Below are 14,187 nucleotides of genomic sequence, written 5' to 3'. Positions count from 1 at the left end.
TCTCTTTAAGGCAAAGACTGTGTGCTGTCATCTTTTCATTTTCAGCACCTAGTATTATATACCTAGGTATACAGTAGGTTCCACCATCACTGCGATTGTTCAAAATACATAATGAATCATGTTATTCTCTTGTTTAAAATATATAAGGCTTTCAAAGGGTTCAGGATAAAGTTTAAACTCTCTAGCTTATTACATGTCATTCTTGCCTTCATGAAGGCAATAAACAGAATAACTACAATAATTCCAAGTTGTAGTAAGTGTTATAAAAGGGAAAAAGCAAGTAACTGAGAGAAGACTAACTTTAGATATGGGAGTCAGGGAAGGCTTCTCTCAGATTTTAAACCAAGACCTTAAGAAAGAGAGCTAAGTTCTCTATATCTCTAACTTTATATTCTGCCCCAGCATTTTTCATTTCATTCATACCAAATGTGCTAGAATGGATCACTGCTACTTCAAGTCTCAAAGCCTTATACATATGCTTTTTCTTCCACCATCAAGGCTCTCCTCACTTCAACTAGCAATGTTTACCTGTCCTGCAAAATTCAGCTTAAGTTTAACCTGTTTCAGTAGATAGTCTTTATATTCTTTATACAGTTGACACCTGAACAATACTGGGGCTTAGGGTGCCAAAATCTGTATGGAACTTTTAACTGTCCAAAATCTTTACTATTAAAAGCCTATTTTTGACCAAAAGCCTTAATGATTAACAGTCGATAGATACACATTTCCATGTTATATATACTATAAACATATTATATTCTTACAATAAGGTAATCTAGAAAAAAGACATTGTTATTTAAAATATCATAAGAGAAAATACATTTACAATACCACACCATATTTATTTAAAAAAAAATCAGGGGTGCCTGGCTGGCTCAGTCAGTAGAGTATGTGACTCTTGATCTTGGGATTATAAATTGAGCCCCATGTTGGGTATAGCGATTGCTTTTAAAAAATGAAAATAATAAAAAAATTAAGCTTATTTTTATTTATTTTGAATGAGGAAAGAAGAACACAAGTGGGGGAAGAGCAGAGAGAGAGGGAGAGAGAGAATCTCAAGCAGGCTCCACGCTGTCAGCACAAAGCCCAACTCGGGGCTCCATCCCATGAACCATGAGATCATGACCTGAGCCAAAATCAAGAGTTGGACACTTATCTTACTGAGCCACCCAGGTGCCCCCAAAAATAATAAAATATATTTTAATTGAAAAAAAATCCACATAAGTGGACCTGTGCAATTCAAACCTTTGTTGTTCAACTATACAACTATATTCTCATAACTCCCTATTGTCTCACATTTGCATAATAATATAATTTGTATTCATTTATCTCTTTCCTACTTCACATGATAGATTCCTTGATGCTAATGACTAGGTATTATTTAACTTTGTACTTTCAGATTTTAATACCTAGACCAGGGATGACACTTAATAAAAGTGTGCTGAACAAATAAATTTGGATGTATTTAAAAACACTACTTAAAGTTCATGGACAACAGATCTCTCCACTCTGCCCTCAAAAACCAAATACTGCCATCTACAAGAACCGTGACTTTTCTACATTTTGATAGCACCAATTTTCTAAACAAAGAGGAAATGATAATGCCTTTGAAGTGTTTCCTATCGCAAGGACACAGAAGTCCTTGCCTCAGATGGCAAACTCTTAAAGATGTTATAAAAAGGATTCAAACATCAGAATTATGGTTAGGTTGGCTAACTGATTTTTAAATTATTGTCAGGGAAACATTAATGCACAATAAGTAACTTGCAATTGTATCCTAGTATTTAGAAAAATGATTTAGTTTTTTAGCAACAATTTTATAACGGTAATGTAAAAGTAAAGATAAAATCCTAATTTTTTTTTCTGTTTAACATTCCCTTTATTTTCATTGCAATTTTAACACACATCCTGCTTAGTTCTGTTGTTGAACCTCATTAAAATGGTTACTTTTTTTTTAATAGTTTATTGTCAAGCACTGGGTGTTATATGGAAACCAACTTGAAAATCCTAATTTTATTTCTACATTTCATGATAAAGAATAGTAGTCAGAAAATAACATTCTATGGATCAAGAAGATGTGGTTTATCTATACCATGGAATACTACATGGCAATGAGAAACAATGAAATCTGGCCATGTGTAGCAACATGGATGGACCTTGAGGGTGTTATGCTGAGCGAAATAAGTCAGGCAGAGAAGGACAAATATCATATGTTTGCACGTATAGGAGGATTAGGAGGAACTTGACGAAGGAACAAGGGGGAGAAGAAGGGGGGAAATGGTGGGCAAAAGGGAGAGAGGCAAACCATGAGAGACTCTTGAATGCTGACAAAAACTGAGGACTGATGGATGTGGGGGGGAGGGGGATGGGCATGGAGGAGGGCACTTGTGGGGATGAGCACTGGGTGTTATGTGGAAACTAATTTGACAATAAACTATTTGTAAAAAAAATAATAATAATAAAAAATTTAAAAAAAAATAATATTCTAACCTTTTTCTCTTTTTTTTTTTTTTTAACATTTATTCATTTTTTGAGAGAGAGAAAGAGCGTGAATGGGGGAGGGATGGAGAGAGAAGGAGACACAGACTCTGAAGCAGGCTCCAGGCTCTAAGCTGTCAGCACAGAGCCTGATGTGGGGCTCGAACTCACGGACCGTGAGATCATGACCTGAGCCGAAGTCAGATGCTTAACCGACTGAGCCACCCTGGCACCCCACCCTTTTTCTCTCTTCTGTATGTACAATTTGCCAAGCACTAAAAGGCACATCAGCAAATCTTGTAAAACTGTTGTTTCTGCCAATATAAGCTGGCATATTTTTAATAACTACATAGTTTTCTTTAAAAGTCAGAAATAAATCAAATTATTTACTTTTCTGAAATCAACATGAATATAAAGTAACATCTGGCAGAATTTCCCAAACTTTGGGAAACTCTCATAAAACAAGAGTTGAAAACAGTTATTCAAACAAAAACCTCTACATGACAGTTCATAGCAGCACTATTCACAACAAGGTGGAAATGACCCAAATGTCCAATCAACTGATAAACAGATGAACAAAATGTGGCATATCCACACAGTGGAATATTATTCAACTGTCTTAGCTCAGATGGTCACAACAAAATACCATAGACAACAGGAATTTCTTTTCTCACAGCTCTAGAGACAGGAAAGTCCAAGATCAAGGTGCCAGCAGGGTGGGTGTCTAATTAGAGCTCTCTCCTTGGATTGCAGACAGTTTCTTTCTTGCTGTGTCCTCACAAGCCCATTCCTTGGTTCATGCATACAGTGAGACAGATCCCTCTTTCTCTTCTTATAAGGCTTCAATCCCATTGTCTTAGGACCCCACCGTTATGATCTCATTTAATCTTAATTACCTCCTAAAAGCTCTTATCTCCAAATGCAATCACACTGGAAGTTGAGGCTTCAGCATACAAACTTTACGGGGACACAATTCAGTCCCCTTAAAAAAGGAAAGTACTAGGAGGCGCCTGAGTGGCTCAGTCAGTTAAACATCCTACTCTTGATTTTGGCTCATGGTGACGAGTCAGGCTCTGCCCTGGGTGTGGAGCCTAGTAGAGATTCTCTCCCTCTGCCCCTCTCCCCTGCTTTTGCATGCTCTCTCTCTCTCTCTCACTTAAAAAAAAAAAAAAAAGGAAAGTACTTATATAACACAAATGAACCTTGAAAACATGATGCTTATGAAGGAAGCCAGATACACAAAAAACACGAGTCCATTTCTATGAAATACTCAGAAAATGTAAATATATAGAAACAAAAAGCATATTAGTGATTGTCAGAAGGTGACAGGAGGAGGAGAAAACGATGTGAATCTTAATGAGTACAGTGTTTCCTTTTGGGGTGATGAAAAAGTTCTGCAATTAGATAGTGGTGATAGTTGTACAACATATAAATGTACTTAATGCCAGTCAATTACATACTTTAAAATGGTTAAGACAGTAGTTACCGTATGACTCAACAATTCCACTTCTACATATATATCAAGGAGAAATGAAAACATACACCCACACAAAAATATTTAAATATATGTTCAAAAAATGTTCATATAAGGGTTATTTATAATAGGCAAAAAAAGATGGAAACAATTCAATTATCTATCAGCTGATAAAAGAATAAATAAAACATGGTATATCCATAAAATGGAACATTATTCAGCAATAAAAAGGAGTAAGGTATTGGTACACGCTACAACATGTATGAATCTTGAAAACATTGCACTAAGTGAAAAAAGCCAGACACAAAATGCCACATGTTGTATGATTCCCTTTATATAAAATAGGGAAATCTACAGAGATAGAAAGTAGATTAGTGGCTGGCAAGGGCTAGGAGGAGGGGGTAATGAGTAAGTGACTTCTAATGGGTACAGTGAAGTCTTTGTAGAGGTGGTGATAATTCTTTGGAGAGGTGATAAAAATGTTCAGAAATTAGACAGTGGCTATATCTATACAACTCTGTGAATATAGTACTGAAAACCACTAAACTGTATGTTTTCCAATGAGACATTTTGGCATGTGAACTATATCTCAATAAAACTATAATATAAAAAGGTAAGTAAGAAAATTTTTAAATATGACAGATAGTGATAAAAACTATGGAGAAAGACGCCTAGGCATCTGACTCTTGGTTTCACCTCAGGTCATGATCTCACAGTTCATGAGTTTGAGCCCCAAATCAGGCTCTGAGCTACCCATGCAGAGCCTGCTTGGGATTCTCTCTCTCTTCTTCCTTCTCTACCCCTCCCTCATGCACGCTCTCTCTCAAAATAAATGGGGGGGAAAAAAAAGACTATGGAGAAAAATTAAACAAGTAAAAAGAGTAAAGACTGTAAATTTTAGATAAGTGACCCAGCAAAACCCTCACTGAAAAGTTGAAGGAGGTAAGAGAGCAAGCCATATGGACATCTTGGGGAAGAATGTTGCAAACAGAGGAAAAAGCAAATATGAAGGCCAAATATCTGAGGAAATGCAAGGAAACCATGCAGCTGGAACAGAGAAGGGAAGAGGGGAAAAAAAGGAGAATGAAAGCAGAGAAGTAGAACAGTAGCACAGATCACAAAGGGCCTCACAGGTCACTGCAAGAAGAGTAGTAACATGATCTGAATAATTTTAACAGGATTATTCTGGCAGTGTAAAAAGTACAATGAAGGGTGGTGTAAATGAAAGTAAGGAGATGAGTTGGGTTATGCTGCTCAAAAGCATATCTTATTCAAGAGCTTCTTAAAACTCCAGCATTTCTGAGTGGATGGGTGGCTCAGTTGGTTAAGTGTCCAAATCTTGGTTTTGGCTCGGGTCATGATCTCACAGTTTCGTGAGTTCAAGCCCCATGTCAGTCTCTGTGTTGGCAGCATGGAGTCTGCTTGAGATTCTCTCTCCCCCTCGTTCTCCCCCCACCTCCCATTTATACTGTCTCTGTCCCTCTCAAAATAAATAAACTTTAAAAAAATTTTTTTTTTAAATAATAAAAGGGGACCTGGGTGGCTCAGCTGGTTAAGTGTCTGACTTCAGCTCATACCATGAACTTTCAGTTGGTGAGTTCAAGCCCCGCACTGGGCTGTCTGCTGTTAGCACAGAGCCTGCTTTAGATCTTCTGCCTCCCTCTCTCTCTCTCTGCCCCTCCCTTGCTTGTGCTCTCTCTCTTTCCAAAATAAATGAACATAAAATAATAATAAAAATTAATATTAAAAAATAACCTTAAGGTCGCCTGCATGGGTCAGCCTGTTGAGCATCCAACTCTTGATTTTGGCTAAGGTCATGATCCAGGGTTGTGGGATTGAGCCTTGTGTCAGACTTAGCAAGGGCTCGGCAATAAGCATGGAGCCTGCTTAAGATTCTCTCTCTCTCTCCCTTGGCCCCCCTCCCTTGATTGTGATCTCTCTCAAATAAAAATAAATAAATAAATCTTTAAATCAGATTTTTCACTAACTCAAGTGGTCGAACCATTTTAAGTGATCTTCATGTAACTTCAATCAATCCCAACTTCAATCATTCACAGGGGCACCTGGGTAGCTCTGTTGCTTATCAGAGCCTACTTAGGATCCTCAGTCTCCCTCTCTCCCTGTCCCTCCCCCACTCACATCCATGTTCTCTCTCTCTCTCTCAAAAATGTCACATTCTTGCTCTCTCTCTCTCAAAAATAAATACATGTTTCAAAAAAAAAATAATAACTGGGGCACCTCAGTTGGCTCAGTTGGTTAAGTACCTGACTTTGGTTCAGGTCCTAATCTCAAAGTTGGTGATTTTGAACCCAACATTGGACTCTCTGCTGTCAGCACAGAGCCCTCTTAGTATCCTGTCTCGCTCTCTCTGCTACTCCCCCACTGGCAGTTTCTCAAAAATAAACATTAAAAAAAAAAAGACATCATTCATGGGTCCCTGGGTGGCTCAAATGGTTGAGCAACTTTGGCTCAGGTCATGATCTTGCAGTTTGTGGGTTCAAGCCCCACGTCAGGCTCTGTGCTGACAGCTAGAGCCTGGAGCCTGCTTGAGGTTCTATGTCTTCCTCTCTCCTCCTCTCCCCTACTCGTGCTGTTTTTCTCTCTCTCTCAAAAATAAATAAACATTAAAAAAATGTTTCTTTAATCATTCATTGGGGTGCCCAGGTGGCTCAGCTGATTAAGCGCCTGACTCTCAGTTATAGTTCAGGTCATGATCTCATAGTTTCATTGAGTTTGAGCCCCGCATTGGGTTCTGTGCTGATGGTGCAGAACCTACTTGGGATTCTCTCTCTCCTCCCTTTCCCTTTGCCCCTGCCCCACTCGTGCTGTCTCTGTCTCTATCTAAATAATCTTAAAAATTGTTAATAGGGGCGCCTGGGTGGCTTAGTCGGTTAAGCATCCGACTTTCGCTTAGGTCATGATCTCGCGGTTCGTGGGTTCGAGCCCCGCGTCGGGCTCTGTGCTGACTGCCAGCTCAGAGCCTGAAGCCTGTTTCAGTCTGTGACTCACTCTCTCTCTGACCCTCCCCTGCTCACGCTGTCTCTCTCTCTCTCTCTTAGAAATAAATAAAACATTTTAAAAAATTAATAAAAAAATAAATTTAAAAAAATCATTCACATACTATCATGTTCAGATTTGCCTTATCTAAACATTATCAGTAGTGTTATTTATTTGATACTATCTTTAAATTGACTTGCTTTGTTCTTTGGCCTTTATGTATCTTTATATAAAGATATTTCCTAAAGCATATCTTTAAAATTATGAAGCTGGTATTTTTTCTTATGCATATAAAAATATCTATTAAATTTTTAAATCTGTCAATATACTACCACCAGAAATAAAAAGAAACCATTTCTAAACTCTTTACCAGAGTTTCTCAAAGTGTAGCAAATAATGACTTAGAAATAGCTTTGTTATTCATATACTAAGAATTTATTCACCTAGCCACAGAAACATGAGGAAAAAAGATTTTCAAGAAAAATCCATTAAGTTAAACTAAATCAGGATTAAAGTACTCAAAAGACATAGACAACAATTATAACCAATTAATGAAAGCTACGATCAAAATCCCAAAAGAAAATGAATTTCACACCAATAGCTCAAGAAAATTGCAAATGTCCTAACCAATCTGTGCTTCCAGTCTTGTTCTTGTCAAAGAATTTGCTGCACTGCAGCCAAAAAGATTAAAAATATGTATATATACCTGATCATAGCACTACCTTGCTTAAAACTCGTCAATGCCTTCCACAACACTCATAATGAAGTCCAAATTATCTATCATGTCCTAAAAGGTCCTTCATTCTCCAATTATTGTAAGCCTTTTCAGCTGCATCATTTGCTACTTTCCCCCTCAATTCTGTTCCAGTCATACTTAATGTGTCATACTCTCAGTCTCACATTTATGTCCTACATTTTCTCATGTACTCTCCCAACTCTTAAGTTTCTGGCACCAAACTTAAACCACCACTTTGTTTATCTGTATCACCCCCATCAAACTAGAAGCTTCCTAGAGGTCTGGGGCTGTATTTTTTGGATTTTTCATTATAAACATATGCTTGGCATATAAAAGGAACCCAATACATACATGTTTGTTGAAAGAATGAGCCACATATTACCAGGACCACTTAAAAAGTGTTTGTGTGCACAATACATGTGCACATACATACATACTGGACTACAGGAGCCACCAATTTCTATTTGCACAGGCTTTTTACCTACCGTAATAAATGTAAAGGTTCTTTTTTAGCTTAAAAAGCCATATTATTCGGGCACCTACATGGATCAGTTGGTTAGGCATTTGACTCTTGATTTCAGCTCAGGTCATGATCTCATGGTTATGAGATCAAGCCCCACATCAGGCTCTGCAGTGAGGGCAGGGCCTGTTTGGGATTCTCTCTCTTCCTGCCCCTCCTCTGCTCACACACACACACTTGTGCTCTTTCTCTCTCTCTCAAGATAAATAAACATTTTTAAAAAGCCATATTATTAATGTCCTTTTAGTAAAGTAGTTAAAATCAACCTAATGAAAATTTAAAGAGCATTAATACAGGAAAATCTCTCCAAAAATGTGACCCCAAAATAATCAAATTTGTACTTACTCAAATCATCTGATATGTCTTCAATTCCTGAAGCACTATCATCAGAATCACCAGTATTATCTGTACATGCTTGTTGCTTCTGAGATCGTGGTGAGTTTTCCAAAGCAGATTTTTCTCCCTTTACAACATCAATATTCACTTTGTCCAGAGAAGTAAAGGAACTTGGAAATTTTTTTCCAATCTGCTGTAATTCTATCTGTCGCATATTTTCTTTAAACAGTAAACTGGGTGCCTTCTCTGGCTCTGTTAGCGAACCAAGGACCTTTTCTGATTTCATCTGAGAAACGGGTACTTTTTCTGTTTTCCTCTGTGAACTAAGTGCCTTTTCTCCTGCTGTTGCCTGGGAGCTGGGTATCTTTTCTGTTTTCACTGGTGAATTAGGTGACTTTGGTGATTTTTCTGTTTTTGCCTGTGAAACATGTACCTTCTCTACTTTTACCGGTGAATTAGGTGATTTTTTTGTTTTGCAATGACTCTGATCTCTAAGGACTAATCCCAAATCTTTAGGGCTTGTTACGTTGGCAGCATTTACTTTACATGATTTAACTTCTGTCTTTTCTATACAAATATCATTTTGCTTATTTTTTTTACTACTATTCCTATTTGGGGAGCTGGTCCCAATTTCTTTTATAGATTTATCACTCCTAGCTTTCAAAGTTTGATTAGATATAACTTTAACTGCTTTGCTTTCTTCAGAAAGAGCCCAAGCATTCTTCTTTGGTTCATGATTTTCATTTTTAGAGGTCTTAGACTCTTCCATTATTTGAAAACCTGCTTCTTCCCAATTGTGACACTGTATGGCAGATTTCTGGTAGTTGAATTGCTTCAAGTCCAGATTAGGCAAATAAACTATTGGGTGGGGGAAAAAAAAAAAATCTGTTATTTAAAACACAAAAGCCATTTTTTAAAAATTGGTGAGACTTTCAAATTTTGTTCTTAAAACTAAAGAAATAGTAAAACATTAAAAAATTTAAAACTCTGAAAAACATACAAGGAGTTAAAGCCCACTTAGTAAATAACAACCAAATGCTCATAAAGAAGGTTCTAAAGTAATTATGGCAATATGACATCAAAATAGACAATTTTAGAAGTAAAATTTGTTTTACGTTACTCAATACAATTTCAACTAAAAGGGAAATAAAACTTGCAATTGATGTACCACAATTAACATAAAAGGAAATGGAATAAAGAAAACATAAGAATCCCAATTTAGGGGAGCCCTGGCTGGTCCAGTCAGTGGAACATTCAACTCTTGATCTTGAGGTTATGAGTTCAAGCCCCACATGGTGTATAGAGATTAAATAAATAAAACTTTTAGAAAAAGAATCCCAATTTATAGGCAATATAGGGAACCAGTTTATAAAGGCCCAAATTGCTAAGATTTTGCCCACATGACTTTCCTACTAAACAGTACCTACTTATAGTGCTAACCTACTTCAAACTTGACTCTCTAAAGATGAGGAAACAATGTCGACAGACTTTCTCCACCTCTAAAGTATGAAGGAGTTTAATTTTTATGAGATAAAAAAATTAAAAATAGGAACCCAGAATTTAAAAATGACAGTAATACTTTATATGATATTAAAATGGTAGATAAATGACATTATACATTTATCAAAATCCATATACCACTAAAAGTAACCCCTAATATAAACTATGGACTTTGGGTAATAGTGACATGTCAATGTAGGTTCATTGACTGTAACAAATATACCACCCTGGGATGACGATAGGGAAGCTATTCCTCCATTGGGGAAGGAAGTTTATGAGCCTTCTTTATTTTCTGATCAATTCTGCTATAAAAATTTAAACTGCTCTATAAAAACTAATGTTTAAAAAAAGAAAGATGATAGAATATTACAATCAGTCAGAACTCATTTTGTTCCAAGATATAATAGGAACAATTACACATTTACCCAAGCACAAACTACAAACTGAAATACTGCATTTTGTTATTTCTACATTAGAAATACCCTATATACTGTATTTTACAGAAATAAGAACTTTTTTACTGTTCACTTTGCCCTGTATGTCTTAAATTCAAATCTATGCTTCTAAATAAAGATAACTAATGCGAATAAAAATTAAAGTCAGCTAAAGCAAACTGTTAAGTTGCATCTTTGACTTTAGTTAGTTAATTTATTAAATTACAACTGTGGGCAAATGAACACCTCTAATCATGTAAATCATATAAATGCAAAAACTCACCTAAAATAAAAAGTCCAAAACACAAGTCATATCCTCCCAACTGTTTATACCAAAACCTATGTCCAAATAAAAGAAACTAAACTTACCTAGCTATGTCTCCACCACAACAACTTACTCAACTTGCACCTAGGTTTTATAATTCCTATTTGTAGTATAGTCCTATGTATCCTCTGACTTGATCTCTGTCCTGATTGACATTCTTCTCTTTTATTAAAAAAAAAAAAAAAAAAGATTAGATTCTTCTTTCTAAATTATTTTATGGGACACCTGGGTGACTCAGTCGATTAAGCATCCAACTTTTGGTTTTGGTTCAGGTCATGATCTTGCAGTTTCATGGGTTTGAGCCCTACACATCAGGCTCTGCACTGGCAGCACAGAGCTTGCTTAGGATTCTCTCGATATCTCTCTTTCTCTCTCTCTGTCTCTCCCCAACTCACACTGTCTCTTTCTCAAATAAATAATAAACTAAAAAAATTTTATAATTTTTTCAAATTATAAAATTTAATCCAAAAAAAAAAAACTTTAAGCCAAAACCATTCTAGATTTTCACCATTAATGTCTTTTGTGACTAATATTATTTTCTAGTAAAAAGCTGAAGCACATTTAGCTATAAAAGAATGTTTATATTCTGGTTTTTGGATGGTTGAATTTATTAAATTTATACATTCTGCTCTCAATAGTCTTCATAAGGTGTCTTACATAAACAGATATGACTATATCTAAATTCTTGTAGAAACTACTGCACATTCCTAATTTTAAAAATAAAAACGGATTCGGGGCGCCTGGGTGGCTTAGTCGGTTAAGCATCCGACTTTCGCTTAGGTCATGTACTCGCGGTTCGTGGGTTCGAGCCCCGCGTCGGGCTCTGTGCTGACTGCCAGCTCAGAGCCTGGAGCCTGTTTCAGTCTATGACTCCCTCTCTCTCTGACCCTCCCCTGCTCACGCTCTCTCTCTCTCTCTCTCCTAGAAATAAATAAAACATTAAAAATAAATAAATAAATAAATAAAATAAAAACGGATTCTATTTCTAAAAGATTAGTTTTACCTTATCCAGAAACCAAAATACTTTAAATTTTCTAATTCTATTCTATGATGATGACTAATAATTTTATAGATGTCAATCTCACTGACAAAAGCCACAATACAACAAATACTTGATTGAGCCACACTGATCCACAATTCCACTTATAAAACTTTTTAGAGGAGCGCCTGGGAGGCTCAGTCGGCTTAGCATAGGGCTCTTGAGTTTGTTTCAGGTCAAGATTTCGCTGCTCGTGGGTTCGAGCCCTATACTGGGCTCCATACTCGTGGCACTGAGCCTGCTTAGGAAGATTCTCTCTCCCTCTCTCTCTGCCCCTCTCTCCTGTTCGCACTCTCTCTCTCTCTCTCTCAAAAATAAATAAACTTTAAAAAAAAAATTTTAAGATTTTTCTTTAATGTTTATTCATTTTTGAGAGAGAGAGACAGAGCACGAGTGGGGGAGGGGCAAAGAGACAGGGAGACACAGAACCTGAAGGAGGTTCCAGGCTCTAGCTTCTGGAACTGTCAGCACAGAGCCTGACTGACACAGGACCCAAACCCACGAACTGTGAGATCATGACCTGAGCCGAATTCAAACATTTAACCAACTGAGCTACCCAGGTGCCCCAACAAAACATTTTAGATACACTATTCTTCCAGTCAAAAAAAACTCTATAAATCAAGTTACATAAATTAAAGCTATAAGCATTAAAAAAAATTAATGTACTTAATATAGGTAAATGCTAATAAGGAGTTCAAGACTCAGAAAATCGCTACATTTCACTTTGATTAATTTGATTCATGTAACTAAAAGTACATCTAAATTTTTAACAGGAACAACATGTTATAAAAAACAAGCTTTACTGAATTTCCAATCTTCCTCATCTTTTTTTAATTATTTAATTTATTTTTTTAATTTACATCCAAGTTACTGAGCATATAGTGTAACAATGATTTCAGGAGTAGATTCCTTAATGCCCCTTAACCATTTAGCCCATACCCCCTCCCACAAAACCCCTCCAGTAACCCTGTTTGTTCTCCATATTTAAGAGTCTATTATGGGGCGCCTGGGTGGCTCAGTCAGTTAAGCATCTGACTTTGGCTCAGGTCATGATCTCACGGTTCGTGGGTTCGAGCCCCACATCGGGCTCTGTGCTGACAGACAGCTCAGAGCCTAGACCCTGTTTCAGATTCTGTGTCTCCCTCTCTCTCTGACCCTCCCCTGCTCACACTGTCTCTCTCTCTCAGAAATAAATAAAAAAACATTAAAAAAAATTTTTTTTAAAAAAAAGAGTCTCTTATGTTTTGTCTCCCTGTTTTTATATTATTTTTGCTTCCCTTCCCTCCTCATCTTCTTATAAGAGTAACAGATGTCCTATTCAAAAAAAAAAAAAAGAGCATGGTAATATTATATAGCAAAATTCCTATTTTAAGCTATCAGTAGTACAAATTTTTCCCAAAAAAGTTGTAATTTCTAGAAATGAAGTTCTCTCTGAGGAGGTAAGGTTTTAAAAATAAGGTTCACTGCTTCCCGGTACATACTCAGAGCAAAATTGGCTGAACGAAATAAAAATGTCACACCTACATTCTAGTTCCTGGCTACATTTCTAGAATGTAATAAATGAAGATTAAATGAGATTCTAACCTTGATTAAGCAATTATTGTCAAGAAAATACAATGAATTTGTAATGAATTTTTTTAAAAACGATGTTTGAATACAGAAAGCAATAGCATTTAGCATGTAACCCATTTCATTTTTATATTATTAAGATATCAGTCCACTTCCTACTTCTAGTTCTAATCATGTCTTCCTTCCTTGAATCCTTACAATGCCTACAGATACTGGACACTGAGGGAGTTCTCAGGCCCTGAGACTTCAAACAACAACTGGTACCAGGTTCCTAACTTACTTTGAGAAAGAATTCAAGGACAAGTCAGAGTGAAATACAGCAGAGGAACTTTTACCACAAAGCCAAAGTACATACCTGAAGGGAAGAGGAGTACAGGAGGCACACTAAGAGGATCTGAGTAGCGCCGGTGGATGTGGGGCTGATTTTTATTAGTAGTTATGATTTGGGCATGAAACATTCATATGGGGTTCTGCGGAATAGGCAGAGATTTCTAGGAACTCTGCATAATACTACACATGCCCCAGGTTAGCTGCTATGCATAGGTGCAGTCTGATTTCAGGCTAATTGGGTCTTTGTGTGCATATAAGTCAGTTAAGAAACAGCAGCAGGATGCTTGTCATCCTTAGAAACCACAGAGCTATCAGAGTTTGCTTAATCACCAGAATCTGTCAGGTATCAGACTAGGTTCCCTGTTTTTTGGTTCCTCCTGTAAATATCCAGCACTTCCCTATTCTGCCTGCCCCACTACCACAATGCTAGGTACTCAGTAGACATTCAA

At 36.8% G+C, this 14,187-nt stretch overlaps 1 protein-coding gene across 10 annotated transcripts in view; it reads right to left on the bottom strand.

The window, feature by feature from the left end:
• The window catches only part of TUT4 (terminal uridylyl transferase 4), a 133,296-nt gene that overhangs the window by 95,885 nt on the left and 23,224 nt on the right, over nt 1-14,187 (bottom strand). For all 10 annotated transcript variants that reach the window (XM_039238609.1, XM_039238625.1, XM_039238629.1 and 7 more), the window contains exon 2: nt 8,551-9,399. In XM_039238609.1, coding sequence (XP_039094540.1) covers nt 8,551-9,310 — 760 coding nt within the window. In that variant the 5' untranslated portion in view covers nt 9,311-9,399. The remainder of the gene's footprint in view (nt 1-8,550; nt 9,400-14,187) is intronic.

The sequence above is a fragment of the Hyaena hyaena genome, unplaced genomic scaffold, assembly GCF_003009895.1.
Source record: "Hyaena hyaena isolate Hyena2069 unplaced genomic scaffold, ASM300989v1 scaffold_5, whole genome shotgun sequence".
NCBI lineage: Eukaryota > Metazoa > Chordata > Mammalia > Carnivora > Hyaenidae > Hyaena > Hyaena hyaena.
The sequence above is the reverse complement of the archived record's forward strand: the minus strand, read 5'-3'. Positions and strand labels throughout refer to the sequence as shown.